Raw genomic sequence first — 19,311 nt, forward strand, 5'->3', positions numbered from 1 at the left:
TAACCCCTCTGCACAGGATGCATAACAGCATGCCAGGTTTGAATGGCAAACCTAAAGAGTCATCTAAATTCCTGGGTGCTGTACATTATAGTGTTTTTTAAAGATCTGAAGAAGTTAAATTATTTGAAAGGAAAATAGAAAAATAAAATTTGTTAGTCCATCCATCCATCCATTCGCTTCCGCTTATCCTTTTCAGGGTCGCAGGGGGCGCTGGAGCCTATCCCAGCTGTCATAGGGCGAAAAATTTGTTAGGCACCATCTAAATGATCAGTTACAAATGTTGTTTGCGTGGAGCTGCTTGAAAATCTTGTAATCTAATTTATGGCATCTAATATAGACAACAAATACACTTTCTATATAAAAGTACAAGCATACCAGAAAGGCACTATATCTCAGTATGAAAGAAAGTCACCCAGCTTCTCACATAAAATCGATTAATTCTTATTTTGCCTATACATCACTGCTTCATTAAACACTATTAAATCTGGACGAGTAGTTAGATAAACCTGTGGTCCTACAAATGCACAATATCAAGTGATGCATTGATGCGGTATGCTTGGTATAGCCCCCAGAACTTGGAAATAATCTGTAAGGAAGAAAAATGAACATAAAAGAAGAAAGCTCTACAAATTTAAGCTATTATGGGAGGGGAGTGATCCACCCGTCTCCACAAACAAATTCAAACACATTTAAAGTCAGCGATGGATCCCCGGGCAGATGCGCTAATACAAAATTCAGCTTAGTCTTTTATTCCTCTACCAAACCATACAAAATGTGTGCATAATTTCCAATCCAAATGAGATTTTCAGCTGAGATGAAAACTCTCTTAAGCAGCTCACGATGATGATTAATGTATAAAAATGTCCAGTCAGCTTTTTTTCACCCCAGCTGCACTCTTGCATATCTCAAGGTAAGTTGAGGGTTGGCCATGAATTAAAGATGAAGTCTGATGTGCTGTGTGACCGATTCGAAACTCAAGTCTTCCTCAATTTCACGGAACGACTTTTAACAGCGGGGGAGTGAACGATTATGTTCAAGGACAATAATCAATTCATCATAAAGGAAGAGCTTGAATCCATCCAACCATAACACAATCGGGACATATTTTACGCCTTCTCTCAAACTTCTTTCACGGAACTTGGAAGCTTTGAAGACATTTTGTGGCAAAGAACTGACGGTATGCACCGACGGCTCTCCCCTCATCGCAGCAACTGAACAACAGATGAAGATAAGGAGACAATGACAGATAATGAGCCTCGCAAGCGCGTACAGAAGGAGAGGGGTGTATAAAAGAAGTGACACTAGGCTAATGCAGCGAATCTAGAAACAGGTTGGAATGGGAAACCGACACAAACACGACTCAACTGGGACAAACAAACTTTTTCGTGTTCTTTTTTAAGCTCATCACTCTCTGCTCGACAGATGCGCTTTCTTCGTGCTGACAGCTGTTACCATATTGATCACGGTGGTACAGACATAAAGCAAAATGTGCACCAAGATTTCACAAATAAATAAATAAATAAATAAAGTGGGATCTAGTTTGGGAACGAAGGCAACATTAACTTGCAGTAAGGATCACGATCAAACCCGTTTTCTCACTTTTATAATAAAAATAGCTCAAACCAGAAAATGCTAGAGTCTCAAAGATAACAATCAACTTCTTATTGTTATATTAAATATAATAATATTATATTATTATAGTAAAAGGAGAGAAATATTGAAAGACACCTCAAAATCTAATCACTCTAGTCGATTATAAAATATTCAAACAGACAAAAACTGTCTTTTCAGAATATTAGTATAAAAAAAATTAATAAAAAAAAAGGTCTTTTGAGCGATTACGGGATCCTGTCTTCAGAGACATGGCTTCCAGGCTCTAATTTATTCAAGTGCTTCAGGAAATACCACCCTGCCCATGATGGAGCTTCCACTCTAGCTCTAACCCAAACAATCCACTGACCTTTGCTTAACATACTTCATATACAGAAGACTGACACAATGGAGTGTAGAGCTTCAGTAACAGCACGCTACGTAGCCAGAAAATGAAAGTAGAGCAACTTTAGAGTTAAGAGCAAGAAGATCCAATGTCTTTTTCTAAAAGTGGGAGCAGATACAATCAAACACTGATAATGGTTTGTTTGTTTGTTAGGAAATATTCTAGCCAAACCTCTGATATGGTTTCAGTGTCTACACAAACCGCCCGAAACCACCACCAGCAACACCTGTTAAGGTGGACGCTTCCCCCCCGATAAAGCCAATGTTAGCAGCACACAGCGGCCGACCCACTTTTAGCCACCGTCAGCAAAATGCTGCCATGAAAAGGAGAAAGTAATTAATCTCTCACAGAGATGTGAGTATTCTTCACATTGTCTCATTGGCTGTGAAAGCCCCCATTTGAAGCTATTGTAGGTAAGAAAAGGAAGGCGAGATTTAGCACAGTGCCACTGGGACATGTAGCTCGCATGGCCACATCCACAGGCCTGTCAGTCGATTCAGTCTGTGTGTCAGTGAGGGCTGAATGCTATGTGAGTAAGTGGGGCACTGCAAAGCTTCTTACACAGCCATGACCGAATCCATAGGGGTCTTCTGTGGCTTGATACTTATACTGGAAACATGTGGCCACTCGGTATGACTCCTGATAAAAAGATGGTACAGTTACGATTTACTAGTATACATAACCTGACACTGAACACCACAGGGTTCCACACTCTTGATACATATTCACAGTATTTGCAAATTTCAGGCACTTGTTATGAAATGTGGATTGGGTATGTAAGGATTTTACACTAATTTGATTGAATATGATTTATGCTTTTAATAAGGCCGTACAGTACTGAGTCACCCTCGTTTCTTTATATTTTATTGGGGAAATGAGAAATGTGTGCAGTAGTTTCATTACGTAAGGCATAAACAGACAATTCTAACATGGCACGCTTAGGCTGTCAAGGTTCTGGGTCATTCTGACCCAGCATCTTCTTTTTCTTGTGTTTTTGTATTATTCTGTATTATGGTTTAGGTTCTGATTCCTTAGTTGTGCTGTTCTGACTATTATTATTATTATCCTTGTGTTAGTGTAGTTCGGTGTCTAGTCTGCGCCTGCTGTGTTTCCTGTGTTACTTTGAAAGTCCGTGTCTCATGTCAGTGTGTCTAGTTTTGCTTCCCTTGTCTTGTTAAGTCTGATTTCTCCCAGCTGCGTTTCCCTCCTGTCTCCCATTTCCTGATTACTCCAGTGTGTATTTAAGCCCTGTGTCACCTCGTTAATGTACGTTCACACCCTCATACCTGGCTGTGTGTTGTGTCTGCCTGTTAAACCTTGTTGTGATTCCTAGCGTATTTAGTTTTCTGTTCTTTTGCTGTCCAGCAATAAAAGCTGCACTCTCAGTTTAATTTTGCTGTCTTGAGTCGTGCACGTTGGTCCTCCACTCCTGCCTGCTGCACACAGATCATGACATAGGCAAGCTTTCGTGCAACATTTTTAAGTAATTATCAAGAGGAGTTGTCTGGGACTTTAAAAAGCACTTTTGTTGGTGTTGGCTGCCTTTTGTTCATTTCTCTGTCACGATTAGTCCACACTGCATCATGTTGAAGTCCAGGCTCAAACTATGACTGAGCCTTCACCAGCTTTTACAGAAGACTGTAGACACTCAGTTTTACCGCTCTCGTCTGACCTCCTCTGCACATACTGACAAAAATTCGAAGCAAAAATCCTAATTTGGATTCATCACTCCATCAGACCTGCTGACACTGATTTTCCAATGCAGTCTGGTTCTTGTGTAATTTGGCATACTTGAGCCTTTTCTCTCCGTTTCGCTTCCTTAACAAAGTTTTCTTGACAGCCACCCTTCCACTGAGACCAGTGAGGCTTGAGTGAAGAGTACATGGATCAACAGAAGAGTCAGACAATTTTCCCCAATTTATCAAGGACATTTATCAAGAAATTAACTTTTAGATGCCGTTCGTCTGCTGTAGTTTTATAGGCCTACAAATGCACACCATGCTGACATATGCCAGGTTTTCAGCTAACACCTATTTGGGAATCACCTTGTTGGTGCAGAAAAACTATTTTATGCCTGTCACTGTGTCATCTCTTGACATTTTTCACAGATTCAACTCAAGTCTGTAATGTGTAGACACAACACTTGTTCATAACTTGAATTAGGGGCCTTTTTGTGATTGAATGATTCATAGGTCAGTTTTAAGCAAGTAGTCAAGTAGAAGAACTGGACTGAAAAAGAGACAAAAAGCAGTCAATGTAAAAATAAAACATTTAAAAAGACCTTCAGAAAGCCTCAAGAGCACTTTAAAAAATTACAATAAAGTCTGGCTCCTTGGAAGCAAAATATATAGAAAAGAGGGGTTGCTCAGTGTTATGTACTGCCATGACTGAGTCAGCCGGTATCAGTGTGAGTCAGTGTACTGTGTTGTCTTCTATACCTGCCAGTAGCAGGTAATAGCAGGTATTTTCTTAATTTAATGACAACAAGAAGTTTTTGAAAATCTACCTTCAGACATTATTGAGACCAAACAGAAAAAAAAAAAAAATCACGTCCCTAACTCTTACGGAACAGGATCCACAGCAACATCATCTACAGACTTTATTAAACCAACAGTACCACGGCTCACCTACTCAGCCGCCTTTACCTTGTGTGCTTTCACTTCCCTTTGTCAGCCTGTGTGCCGTTGTCTAGGTGGCTGCTAAATCCTAAGGAGACGCTCGAGTCAATACCCCAAACACCCAGCTCTCGTACTCCGAGGGAAACCACATCACTGCTTTTATAACTATTTACATATCAAACACCTCACCCGGGGAGGACAAGTTGATGGTTCAGATAACTGCATTGGATCAACAGTCTCTGCAAAGCTTCGGTGTACGCACAAACACGCACTTCTCCTCTACGACTGTTGCATAAAATTCACCTGTTTTTAAAATTCACTGACTAATGACTGTGCAAATGCCTCATTGCAGGCTCACTGTGTTAATGAGAGTGTAATAGCGCAAATAGCTCTGCCTCCCATATAATATGTTCCCTCGGAGGAGCTCATCATATACCGATTACATGTTTCTTGATTCTCCCCTCCGTGCCATTCAGCTGGATGGGATTAAAGCGCAGAGAGAGGGTAGTTGTGCGTTTTGGTGCTCTGTTAGACTGAAAAATTAGGTGTGTAGATAAGACGCACACGCAGACACACACATTCCCTCTTAGGGGTTTTCCACAGAGGGCTTTGAGGAACGGTAACTATGTTCTGCGATCAAAGGATGAAGACAAAACACACAAACACACACAAACACTACTGAGAACTGTGGTTCACAGAAAGGGCAAAAACGCTGAATCACCTTCAACTCGGAACAATAACAAAGACAGACACACAGAAAGCAGCTAGATAGACTTTCCTGTCATTTTTAATGTGCTCTTGAGCCTTTTCTAGAGCAGAAGGTCTTTTAAACTTTTCTTTCATTCCACTGCTTTTTCTCTTCTTCAATCTAGTCCTTGTACCGGACCACTTTCACAGGAATGTTTTGTTTTTACTTGTTTTTTTTTTGTTTTTTTTTATTTGTTGTTTGCCACCTAACACTGATGTATGAATCACTGAATCACAAAAAATGGCCCCTAACTCAAGAGATGAACTAGTGTTGTGTCTACACATAATAGCCAACCTAAAACTATCTAGATGAACAGCATCTAAAACTCATGTCCTTAAGAAATAGGAAACACACCAGGCAAAGACCTGACAGATACATCAACCCCTTCAGCTGATCCATCTACAGTTCACTGAAGAAGGGTGGCTGTCAAGATGTCATTCTTAAGGAAGGCTAACAGAGAGGACTGGGTATGAGGCTGAAGTGTGCCAAAATATACATGAACTGGACTCTGGAGTGATGGTTCTGAGGGAATCAAGAAAGGCAGAACATGGATTGTTTACATTAGGGCTGCAACGATTCATTGAGTATTTCGAATAATTCGATTACAAAAAATTTTTGACACAAATTCTCTGCTTCAACATTTTGTTTAATGAACAGTGGAAGATGACCTTTAAAAACTTTACTGGGAAAAAGTGAGCACCCATCAACAAACTCTGACTAGAGAAAAAAAACCCAAAATAGCCAACTCAGTAGCTGCTCCATCCGCTGTCACGCTGTCATCCACAGTGAAAAATCTGCAGTAATCCTCCAGAAGCTGTATTAAAATATGCAGATGAACTTTTAACTTGGTCTGACACCAAATTAAATTATAAAGTTTGCTGAAAGCTGACGGCAGCCATCCTTTTTTACATGGACTCGAACAGGGGTGAGTCTAAAGGGGGGCATGGTATGCACTAGACCATATTTATTTCAAGGGGTTATAACATTTTTAGACTGAAAGTGAATTTCTATAAAATACTCTCTCAATTAAATTGTGTTAATATTTAAAGATATAAAAATTAAAGTTTTTTCGCAGGCCAATAAAAATGTCCATGGGCCAGTAAAACTCTGAGCCTGAGGGATTTTAGGGTGGACACTGAATTATTGTTAATATTAATTAAGGTCTACACCATCATACTGTCGTGTTTCGTGTTTTCAGCAGCACAAAAACGTTGCATCAAAGCACAGGGCCAATTTCAGAACACTGATATGTTTGCTTCTCCTCACTATAGCCACCACATTCTCCTTTAAAGGCTTGCAAACACTTAAACATGCAGAAACACACGTACAAAAACTCAAAAGCTTTCCAAGAAGTCAAAGTGAAGATGAACTTTTTATGACTTAGTTTTGATTGCACATGTATTTTATTTGACTTTACTTTAGAGTATTTATACATTTTTGCATTTAAGAAAATGTTTTCTTAAAAAAGAAATTTTCATATGGCACAAGGGGGGGGGGGGTTGACAGATGAAACAAAAAACACTCAAATTTCTAAAATGAAAACAATAATCAGGATATTTTAAAAGTATTTTTTCTGTTTTGAATATTTACTATTGCTCAATAATAAGACAAAAGTATTTCTTATCCGATTACTCGACTAATCGATGGAATAATCATTAGATTAATTTATTACTAAAATAAATGATAGCTGCAGTCCTAGTTTACAGCCATCTGTAAAACATGGTGGAGGCTCCATCATGGTTTGGGGCTTTATCTGCAGCAAGTGTCCTGTGCTGAATTTGACGTCGTATCATGTGGAGCGCACCACAGTATTTGTGGCAGTTCTGATGCTCAATCATCAGAAAGTTTATTTTGTTCATGTGAAGTAGTGTTTTCAAAGGGAGAAACAGTTTGTCACTCATCCAAGTGACTTCTTCAGTCTCAGCTGACTGCAGGTTTTCCCAACCTTACAAAGAGTACATTTGCTGTGATGTCAGTTTCTTAATCATTAATATGCAAATTGTCACAACCACTGATCATTGATGAATGGCCATGAGTACCATTCACCATGTTAATGAATATACAGGATATACAGGATCTGCTGCTGCTGATATCTTGGGATGAGAAATCAAACAGAGATTATGAAACTATTTTACTATCTTTTAATTCAGTCACACTTATTTTGAAAGAACCATTTTACAATTACATTATCTTTTTTTTTTTTAAAAAGCTATCATTTCAAGCTTATTAACTTTTGTTTTTACCTTAAACACTGAATTTCCATGTAGGTTTGCACGTTTCAATAAATCACTGCAACTATTTTCCACTTTCCTAGCAAAATATAAAGAAAGGACTGGCAGCTCTAGGCTTTTGCATAGTACTGTATAGTGAACCCAGTGTCCTCCACAGAGAATGAAGTCCCAGTCCCTTTGTATCTGGTCAAGTTTCTGGATCGCTACTCCAACTGTGCATGCATCTAAGTCCACAGAAATCACTTCTTTGAAACTGATGGGGTTTATAAAGATACAAAAGTCAAAGTCAGAACCAAAGCAAGACAGCAGAGTTAGTCTGGAGCGCTAAACAGGCTGCTGCTGAAATGCCTGTTTTGGTTTGACGTGCAACTACAGTGCATATAAACACCTTTAAAATTAATGAAGACAATCCTGCCATATTACTTTAGACTGACCCTCTTTCCAGCAGGGGTTTGTACAAGCTACAGCTCAATAACTTCCCCCCCAAAAAAGTAGGATTAAAGATGGTTTTACTTAAAGCCTGAGCCTTGTCTCTGTTTGCAGATCAATATCCCATTAACATGATTTCACACCTCACACGTTACAGTCAAAACAAGCAGTCACTCGTAGCAAAAAAAAGGAGTTCAAGCTGACCAAAGCACAAAGCAGATGCGCTCGAATGTTCGGTCTTGGCAGGAGGACGGCCAGAGGGAGAGATTAAAGTTGAATGAGGCATAACACAAACAGCCGCTTATTGGTCTCAGACCTTTTTCTGCCCTTTAAAGTAAATTCCAGCCCTCATTATTGTCTCAGCAGAACCACAGATCTGCCTAGCATAGACAGAGATGTTATGAGCTCAAACACATGTCCAATAAAGACAAAAAAACCAAAGTGTTCTTACCATTCATGGTTGCAGGTGGAAAGCACGGGCAGAGAGGGAAGTCCTCTACTCAGCTGGCAAGCCCTCAGACATCTGCAGAGAAAGAGCGAGAGAGAGAGAGAGAGAGATGTGAGTGTGTTATGTGTGCATTTGAGCGTGTGTGTGTGTGTGTGTGTGTGTGTGTGTGTGTGTGTGTCACGAAGCAAGGGGGGTATAAGTGAGGAATGCAAGCAATGCAAGTGTGAATGGGGAAGACGGCAGAAATGATACACATCCATGCAGGAGCAAAAAAAAAAAAAAAGGGAAAAAAATCAGCTCCTTGTTAACAAAGCAAGGAAAGCAGAGTGAGTGGCCAACATGGTGAGGGATGACAGAGGAGGGGAAGAGGCAGAGGAGAAAACGAAAAGGATGGGGACCAAATAACAGAGAAGGCCTACAGACAATGCCAGCACGGAGCAGTACACAAGAAGAGGACAGACAGCTGAAGAATAGAACTGGGGGAAGAAATGATAGTGGTCTGGGAGAAAGGCTGCTTTTATTACTGCCTGCTCTGAGATTACAGATGGTGACTGTAGTTTGGAAATCTTGATGTATCAGCTTGTTTATTTTGTCTGTGACATTTTGCTTTCTATGTATCTCGTTTGTATACTATGTAATAATACAAATTTCTGGACCTTAATAAGGCGTATGGATGCTCTTAGACAAATATTTGTGTTTTACTGAGATAAATATAGATATATGACTCTAATAAAGCAAGTACAGTTTGAAAACAATAAGAATTTATCACTGTTTGGGTGCAGTCAGCATCTAAAGTGGTATGCCAACAGGGAGCCTGGCCCATCTGATGAGATTAATTGTTGGGATCTTTGGCATAGTCCCAGGAGCAGATAAGCCCATGCAGGTAACATGGAAAACTAGCTTTATGTGTAAGTGGTTTGATCCACTCATAAACACTGTTTGTGTAAGGCATGTTTGGAGGACTAAAAGTTAGGCTTTCAAGTAGGGCTGTTCGATATAACGATATATATCGGATGCTGATATGAAAACATCTATCGGCAATATTTTTTCATTGTTTTGATGGTCACTGCAGAATTTATTTCTTAAAGTTCTCTCTTTCTCTTATATTTAATATAACCACACTATGAACGAACAAGCGACTGTTTTTATGCGACGGTAAAACCATCGCATGGCTCCGCCGTCCGCTTGTTTATTTTCCACATAAACCTTTCACAATAAAGCTGAAGATCCTGTTGAGATTTTTCAAAATAAACTGAATCACGTGAAATAGTATGCACAGTGTTTACAGATGAGAAGCTAAAAAGAGCCGTCAGGTGCTAACAAATAAACCTTAGAACAGGCCAAAAAAAATTGCGGCCGTTTCAACTTACCGTATGTCTAAAAATGTATAGTAAATGTATGCAGTTTGGCCTGCATCGGTCAATCACTCGACTCCGGGTACAGGACGCCCAGCTGAAAACACTTGACACAAGTCAAGTTGCCCGAGATTCACAGAATTTACAGACAATGTAGAATTTTTGTGATATATATCGTTGTCGGGACGATAAATGTGTTATATCGGGATATGAGATTTTGGTCATATCGCACAGCCTACTTTCAAGCCTATGAAACCAGCTGCTAAGCATGGTGGTGTTAGCATCACACTCTGGGCTATTTTGCTGCCACTGCTACTGGTACAATGCACAAATTTGATGAAATAATGAAGAAGGAGGACTACGTCCAGATTCTTCAACTTCACCTGAAATCAACAGCTGGATAGTTGAAACTTGGACACGACTGGGTGGTCCAACAGGAACCCAAACACAAATCAAATCTGGTTTTGGGATAGATAAAGCAGACTAACATCAAGCTTCACCGACCCCACCATATTGAAGGTTTTTATACTATACTTCAAAGCCAGGTCTGTGTTAGAAAACAATAATTAAAAGCCCCAAATTACCACGACATTCAAGCTTATTTTGCATATAAACCACACCTATAGGTAGCAACTCTTTCAATCTTGTTGTTAAGATTCTGTTAGCCGCTCCACTTCACTCCATCCATTTCCTCCTTATTTCCTCTCATTTCTCTTTGCGTGCCTATAGCTAACAGGCAGTGTTTCTCCTCATCACTTTTGATTCTTGTCAGGTCTAAGCAATCTCCTTTTTTGCTTTCACTAAGTCCTTCCATCACAACTTTTTCCTCACTTCACCCCTCCCTCTGTCTTTTTTTATTTCAACTCCTCTATTTCTTATTCATCGTTCATTGAAACGTATCTCTTATGATTCCCACATAGTTTCTTTCCACTCCTACTCCCCTTCCGTTCTTATTACACTATTGCTCCATCATTTGCTTCCCTGTTTTTGTGTGAATTCCTGGAGGGGAGTCTGTGGCTATCTTGTAGTATAAATCACTGTCTGTACATGCCGGCACTGCCAATTACTTAAGAGCAATGAACAGCCCACTGAGGCTTATGCTTCGGTATATTTTGAGTGTCTGCGCCAGCGGCTCCGTGCAAACCCGCGCATATACAACATAGGCAACAAATAATTCACGCGCACTAGCAAACAATACTGACATTTATGAACTAAATTCCCAATTTTATGAAAAAAATACCAACTAAAATAGAAACACAGGAAGCAGTTACAGGAAAACAATTGTTTTATGGTGAATGGAGGCTGACACAAACTGTCTTCTGGGGATGAGTGATGATATAGATTTTAGGGAGTAAAATAATGGGGCTAATCTTCAGCAATGGATTTCACAAACTAGCTCCTTACGGCATGTTAAACAGTACAGTCAGAGTACGATCATCTTTTTCTGCATCACACTCTGCAATAGAATGGTCTTCGCATCAGTGCATTTCAGATAACATATACACACCAATATTTGTCAGTTCTATCAAAAGCAGAAATATCGAATTAACAAAAGAATTCATATTCATGTATCAATGCAGAAGTTATTTTTTGTCATTTATTTGTATGCTTGTAAGTTTTCTACAAGGGCATTTAATTAAATATCTGGATGCAATGCAAGAAATGTCTTACAGTTAGATCTATAACTAAAAGTCAGAGTCAATGTCATCGTCAGTTTTGCAATATGTACAGGACTAGGGCTGAACGATATATCGCATTTGCGATAATATCGCGACATGATCAAGTGCAATTTTCTAACCGCAAAGGCTGCGATTATACTCTGGACATGTCCAAATTCATGGGCTGCATCCTCCTGAGGCCGCATTTGTAGACCGATTACGTCACAGCGACGTGCCGAAGGCTGTCCAAATTACTACCATATCCCAGAATTCATAGCGCGGCCCAGCCAAACTCCAGTTTCCAGCAATGGCGGCCGCTACTAAGTTTTAAAATTACTCATACTAATCTTTCTGGGTCACAAAATAAACTTTTAACATATTTTCAGGCGAGAAAGTAGTTGTGTAAACATCAAATATCTGCTCGGTTTATCAAGATATCCCATATTTGCAAAAGTGCTTCGACGTTTTCAGAGGCGTCTGCTACCCACCAGCTCGACAGCTAGCCGGGAGCTCGAGGGTTACTGATGCGGCCGAGAACGGCACAACTCCCGGCACATCATTTTCAGATCACCGCGGAGTTTCGCTGCTCGGGTTAAACGTAATATATAAGTCACTTAGACAACCTAAAAATGTTATTGTTGGGCTTTTTTCAGTGTTTTGTTTGTTCGTGAGTAAATCGGTTTGGCTGAGATTAAAGTTATTAGATTAGATAAAATAAAACTTTATTAATCCCCCGGGTGGGTTCCCCCTTGGTTTTCACACAGCTGACTAAACGTCAAACAGAAAACTGATTAAACAGAAGTATGAGACAGTCGAGAATTTACGCCAGTGTCTGGTTATATTTTAGATAGCAAGAAGCAGACGGCCGAGTTTATTAAACTCCACCGAGACAGCGGTGACGCTAATCAGAACTAGACCGTCCAATTTCACGCCTTTAAATTTTAAAGGCGTGTTTGTGTGTGTGTTTATACAATTGCTATTATGTTTGCACTTTATGTGTAATGTTACTGACTGCAGAGATCAGTAAGATGTGTGTATTTTTTATTTATTAGTTTTATTTATTTAATATTATTTTTTAATTGAATGACTGTCTAGTAGTTCACAGATGTCGAAAAACTGAGTGTGGTAAAGCCACTGATTTTTTTTATGTATATTTCTGCAATCTGCACATTGTACTGACTTTCATTTTAATGTTTACACCAGGGTTCCTTGTCAGCACTTTATGCTCAGATGTTTGTAAGCTAAAAATAAACTATTGTGTATGTTCAAATATACTGTTGTGATTGAAGAAGTTAAATAAAAATGTCAGTCATCAATTCATGCATCACCTCATGTCATCATAACAGAGGTCTGTCTTCCAGGAAAGAACAGTTTAAAATTAATGTAATATAGTATTGGCCATACTATATGATGTATTGCTTGTCTTTGTTTAATAATACAGAAGACAAAGACCTTAAAAAATAATCGCATATCGCATCGCAATCTTGGGGCAAAAAAATCGCAATTAGATTATTTTCCATAATCGTTCAGCCCTATACAGGACTAACACAGAATCGAAATCCCATAGTGTACAAGAGAGCTATGGAAGTATGAGAAACAGATAAATATGAAGCATGCAAGATTGTGTCGAAATATTATTAAAGCTATACACATTACTGTAGTTCTTTGTATAAAAATATGCGAGTATACATGTATTTTGCACATTACTGCCATCTATGTACAGTGTGCAAAATAAGGGACCATATCAATATGAGACTGAATGTGTATTTTACATCAAACAAACAATATGTAATTTCAGCTTTAATTAAAGCGCATTGCAAGCGTACCGCATTAGCTATTTAAGAATTACAGCCATTTTTATACACATTTCTCTGAGCCTTAACAGTAATTGGATAAATCGATAGGTAGATCTGGAGTTGATTCCACTTGCTGAACTTGTATTTGGTAACCATTCAGTAAAAGTATGAATATGAGGTCCAGAGAGACATCAGTGCAAGTGAGGGAGGCTATCATTAGGCTGGAAAACCAGAGACAGATAGCAAGAATCAACAATCTGGTACATTCTTAAATAGAATGAATGCACTGGTTAGCTCAGCAACACCGAAATGCCTGAAATACCACAGAATTATTTCCATGGTTCTCAACAGCTTCACAACAACTTACAGTACCAATGCAAGAACACTCTCAGGGAGGCACAAACTCCATAAACAACCAAGTGTTTCTCACACCAAAAAAAAAGGATATTGTTCAATGGTCACTCAGTCAACACAACACAGCATACTCTTTAGTTACTGAAGTTGAAGCTGAATACAGAGGCCGACAAACAAGCAGCAACTGAAGGTGGCTCCAGTAAAGGCCTGATAAAGTATCTTAAAGGACCACACACAGCATTTGGTGATGCCCGTGGGTTTTAGACTTCAGACAGTTATTAACTGCTAAATATTCTCCAGCAATCCCCATATTTAAAATTATTTTAGTTGGACCAATTTCTTTTGAGTCTCTAAAAATGGGGGACCGTGCTTTTGCTAAATCCATTAAAGATAAAAGTCTGCACTTTAATCAAATGTTGATTATTTGACTTAAAATCCAGTGTAGTGGTATACAGATGCAAAATTACAACAAAGAATATGTGTCATTGTCCAAAAACATATGGACCTGACTGCAGCTTGTTCCACAAGCCTGAACATGACAACCCACGGATTGTGTGGGAAGTTTTATTTAACAAAAAACCCCCCCAAAAAACGAGATATAGTCTAGATATTATATTCTGGCACAAACTGCCTGTACATAGAAAATGCAGCTCGCCTTTACCGCAACACATTGCGATTAAGCTTATAGAAACACATTGTGCTGTACTTGCATGCCTCTTTTCAGTTCAGTGACTTTCTGGAGCCTCTGTTCCCTATCTATGACTCATCTTTGCTGGTGTGTGGATTCAAGCATCAAAATGATGATGCAAATTATGTTCTTTGGAAAAAAAGAAAGAAAGAAAAGAACAGAAAGCAAATACATGGACCTCTCTTTACACCCAGTAAAGATTTACAGTGCTCAGTCTCCCACTTCACTTGAAGTGATCTCACTTTTCCTTGTTGTTGCCATCTGTTGAAACTGTGTGGCTAACTCATCACCATGTACTAAAACCTCATCAGTGTCTCACCCGAGATGAGGTCCTCTAAGTAATGAAATATTTTCTTAACACATATATACACAGAAAGTTGGCAGTTTGCTCATCTATGTGTATGTGTCTCTGTGTGTGAGTACATGTGCACTAGTGGAAAAAGTAATGTCTTCAAAGTATTCTATGCAATCTTCTAAGAAAAACTAAGTATCCCTCATGATTAGGGATGCCATAGTGATCTGGTGCTTAGCACTGTTATTTTCATATGCAGTCTGGTTGCTGCCTTTCTGTGTGGAGTTTATTCTATCCAGGTACTCTGGTATCCTCCCCAGTCCCATACACAGGGTTAGAGTAATTAGTGAATCTAAATTGGCCACAGGTGTGAATGGTTGTCTTTCTCCATATTTAAGCCCTGTGACAGAATGGTGACCTATCCAGGGTGTCCCCTGCCTCTCTCTACCTATGACAGCTAACATAGACTCCCCTAACTCATTTGTTTATTCACAGCACCTTCAATGTCCCACTACAGCATTTGAACCAGGTTGAGTTCTGGACTGGGCCACGACTGGGCCATCGCAACACCTTGAATCTTTTCTTTTCAGCTGCTCTGCTGTGGATTTGCTGCTGTGCTTGGGATCACTGTCCTGCTACATTAGTCAAAATTCAGCTGTCAGACAGATGGACTCCCATTTGACTCTAGAATACTTTGGTATACAGAGGAGTTCATGGTTAACTCAGTGACTGCAAGGTACCCGGGACCTGTGGCTATAAAATAAGCCCAAATCATCACCCCTGCACCACCATCCTCGACCATTGGTATGAGAGGTTTGTGCTGATATGCTGCGTTTGGTTTTCTCCAAACATGGTGCTGTGCATTATGGCCAAACATCTCCACTTTGGTCTTGTCTGTCCAAGGAACATTGTTCCAGAAGTCTTGTCTAGTCTAAGCAATACTGCCATATTCCTTTTAGAGACTTTCTCCAGGCAACGCCTCCAAAAAAATCCATACTTCTACAGTCTTTTTCTAAGTGTACTCTCACAAACGTTAACACCTAACATGCTAACTGCGGCCTGTATGGTCTGAGATGATGTGTCACTGTGTTAACAAACAACTGAACTGCCAAAACGTCTGCCTCAGAGGTGCTCACACTTGATGATCATCAGTTAATCAAGTGCATTGGATTAGCACCACCTAGCTGCTTCTTACCCGCTTAAATGCTCTTAAAGGATGTACTTAGATTTTCCCAGGACTGCACAGAGTCCTGTGCAAACTTTCTTTTTCACATGGCTCTATGCTATTTGCGTGTACCTAACACTTCCATGTGCAAACATGTATAGGCCTTTAGCAGAGTTTCATCCACCCTTATACACAACCCTGTACCCTGAGGTGTACCTGGTGTCAAATATAACAATATCTCCCGTTGGCTAGGTTAGAGAAGAGACTCCACTGTTTAAACAGGACATGCTATATCCTGGATGACAACGGCACTGAATCAACAAAAGAGGAAAGAAGACACCCTCTACATCAACAGTGACTGTACCTGCACAGGTTCACAACAAAATGGTACACTGATTGAAGTCCCTTGGATGTCTGAAAATAACTTTAAAATGTCATTATGCGTCTTTGATTTGATTTACCTTGCAGCTCGGCCCCTGCTGGTATGGCAGATGTAGTGGAGAGAAACACAGTCATCTCACAATGCTACTTCAAATCATGCCAGATCCCCGAATGAACTTTTGGACACGAAATACTACAAAAATAATCATAACGGAAAATAAACCATTAAAAATTTGAGCATAGAACAAATTACTTTGCAGCGCAAGTTTAGTTCTAGTTTTGGCGTCTTTAAGAAGCAAATGAAGAACAAATGGCACATGCTATTTTCATACTTACACAGGTTGATGTTGCAAAGCCAGCAGTTGCAAAGCTAGCCTTGATGTTACACTGATGTTTAAAAATAACATTGCATTAAGCATTTTGAAAGTTTCTAATATGAGGAATAAGACATAAATCCTTTAAGGGCCAGCAGTGCTGAGGAACAAAATGAATCAAAGAACCTTTGACTCAGCCCAGCATGCTGATTGACACCTGTGTGCACCACACTGGACCGGTCTGACGTGAATATCAATGTTTCGGCCTGTGTGCGCGGAGTGTGTCCAACACACCCTCCTCACACAGAGGGGGACCCTGTTCTAGCGGACACAGCCCAGGAAGCTTTGCGAAGCCTGAGGAAGAAAGAAGCCTGTGTGCATGCGTGTGTCCTGTGTGCATGTGCTGGGATTTTCCTCCTATTCACAAGAGAGCAGACACACACAAGCGCACACATGCCACACACCTTCCCCCCAGTGGGCTGCAGGTGAAAATTGGGGACGCTTCCGACAGAAGAATCATTCTAATCCTTTTGGTACGTTTATGGGTCAGCTCAATGAAATGATTCACTTTTTTTTGTTAACTTCCTGTACACTCCCCCCACCCCCGAAGTGAAAAACACACACTCAGCAGTACCTCCAACCTCACCTTCTTCCCCACATACTTAAGACACAATAATAATAATGCCAAATTAACCTCAATACAGCATCCATGCCACTGTAACTGCTATATGAGAATGGACTCTGAAGCACATCAGGTTCCTCTTTCACCACACCAGCGAACACGCTGGTGTATTGTACACTTATGTGAACGTGTGGATATTACGCAACGCTTTGAGTCTCGGCAGGTGGATATGCAACAGTCCCTTCTGGGATAAAGCACAGATGTCACAGAAATTGCAGTCACATGGACTTTGCCACTTCAGCAAAGAAAGTCTCCTCGTTCTGTTTTCACCGAGGGCAGCAGAACACACACATAAACACACGCACACACAAAGCAATCTCTATAATTAGTCTTTGCTGCAGTGATTCAACACGTACGTGCATAAACATCCAAAGCTGCCCCAGTCATCTCATATATAAGAATGGAAATTCACACCTTTGCTCAACTATTAAACAGCTGATGACACTTTTTTATATCAGGAAAAATAAAGATAACAGACGCATTTGACGGGCTTCGAACCGGAGGCCCTCCTCGTGTTATATTTTCCATCTTTTAACGGAGGAAGCGCCAAATGTAAGTCACCTTTTAGGGAAATTGCTGGGCCTAAGAAGGTGAGCACAGACACCCAGCAGACCGTTAAAGTGACTTTGAGAAATATCACATAGATTTTCTCCCTCAGGTTAAACACAGCAGTGATTTTCAGCATGTTTAATAGTCACAGGGAAGCATGTCATTTCCTTTAAGTAGTACCTGAGGGAACACAGGAATAACCTTTGGAGTTACACCTTTTATCATAAAAACAATATGCCATTCCCTGCTTGTTGTTGTTGCACATAGTATATATATTATCAGACAGTATATATCTAATAATATACATAGATAATTATATTATCTTGAAAAAAAGACTAGTAATTTAGAGCCTAAATCTATTTTGACTGCTTTAAAAAATGAATTTCTCTTTAAATCCAGGTTAGTTTTCCTTTTCCTCTTCTCCGCCTTATTCAAACAAGCAAAATTAATGAGTAAACAGTGAAAAGATCTGAAGAACCAGTTTTCAGCCATATGGGGTGCTCTTCATCCATAACGCAGACAAAAGACTGGCACTAGTGGCTCAGAGACAGGTTTGAGAGCTCCACATATTTTCAGGATGAAACATTAACAATAGGCTGTACTGCAGGTAGACAAACCTCGTTGTTAATACGCTGCACTGCCTCGCCTTTTTAAATGCTGGGTTTAATAAAGCAGGACATCCCACTTACCTTGAAAGAACAGGTAGAGGGGAAGAAAATCTTCAGCGACAGTATCCAGCAAGTCATGCATTTTGTTCGGTATAAGCGTGGGAATGATTTCTATTCTTTTACCTGTTGCGGTAGAATAGCGGTGCTGATCGGCATCCAGGGTGACGATCCAGCTACTGAAGAGGGGAGGATCGATCCAGCAGCCGGGCGGGTGTGGACTGGAAATGGGCGTCTTCAGTTCCAAGAGTCAAGCTACGCGGAAGTGCGCGGAAGACTTCCGGCTTTGTCTTTCAAAAATAAAACTCAAAAGGGAACGAACTACTGTTCAACTCCTTCAGATGTACAGTGCTCTGAAAAAGTTTTAAGTATATTTTTCTGGGAGAATGTGAAAGAAGTAGAGAGATTTATGAAAACGTACATAGACACATAGAAAAAGAGAGGCAAAAACCACCTTAATGACCACCTTCTATTGACGCTTTCTTGTCATTTCTTTAATAATAATTATCCAGGCTTATTGAAGAACATTCATAGCTCTTTCTTTGGATTTTGGCTTTCTTTTCTTCCATTCTCCATCAATATGACCCCACATTGCTTCAGTATTGTCCACCTCCAAGCTCTGCGGAGGCCAATCCATGATCGATAGTGTTCCATTGTGTGTTTTTCTAATCACATATGCTTTTATTGCATTGTGAGTGTGTTTGGGATCATTTTCAAGCTGACAAATTAAACCGTTACCAATGAGATGAGTTCCAGATTGCAAAACATGGTAGATCAAAATCTGACTGTACCTTTCTGCATTCATAATCACATAATTTTTCAGGAGCTGTGTTTGACCTTAACTTTCAGATATGGTTCATCAGTCTTTTTTTAAGGCCTGCCACTTCTTGTTTTCTATTAGTCCTTTAGTTATCCAGGTAAAACTCTCATTGAGATTAGAAA

General features: G+C 39.9%; 1 protein-coding gene across 1 annotated transcript in view; it reads right to left on the reverse strand.

Moving 5' to 3' along the window:
- The window catches only part of itsn2a (intersectin 2a), a 45,706-nt gene extending 27,124 nt beyond the window's left edge, over positions 1-18,582 (reverse strand). Inside the window, exons 1-2 of the mRNA XM_085381959.1 lie at positions 18,496-18,582; positions 8,474-8,545 (exon numbers count right to left, since the gene is read on the reverse strand). Coding sequence (XP_085238085.1) covers positions 8,474-8,480 — 7 coding nt within the window. The 5' untranslated portion in view covers positions 8,481-8,545; positions 18,496-18,582. The remainder of the gene's footprint in view (positions 1-8,473; positions 8,546-18,495) is intronic.
- Between the last annotated feature and the right edge of the window lie 729 nt (positions 18,583-19,311).

Source organism: Rhamphochromis longiceps, linkage group LG15 (genome assembly GCF_057381845.1).
Source record: "Rhamphochromis longiceps isolate RC_006_pf linkage group LG15, R_longiceps_female_GT1.1, whole genome shotgun sequence".
NCBI lineage: Eukaryota > Metazoa > Chordata > Actinopteri > Cichliformes > Cichlidae > Rhamphochromis > Rhamphochromis longiceps.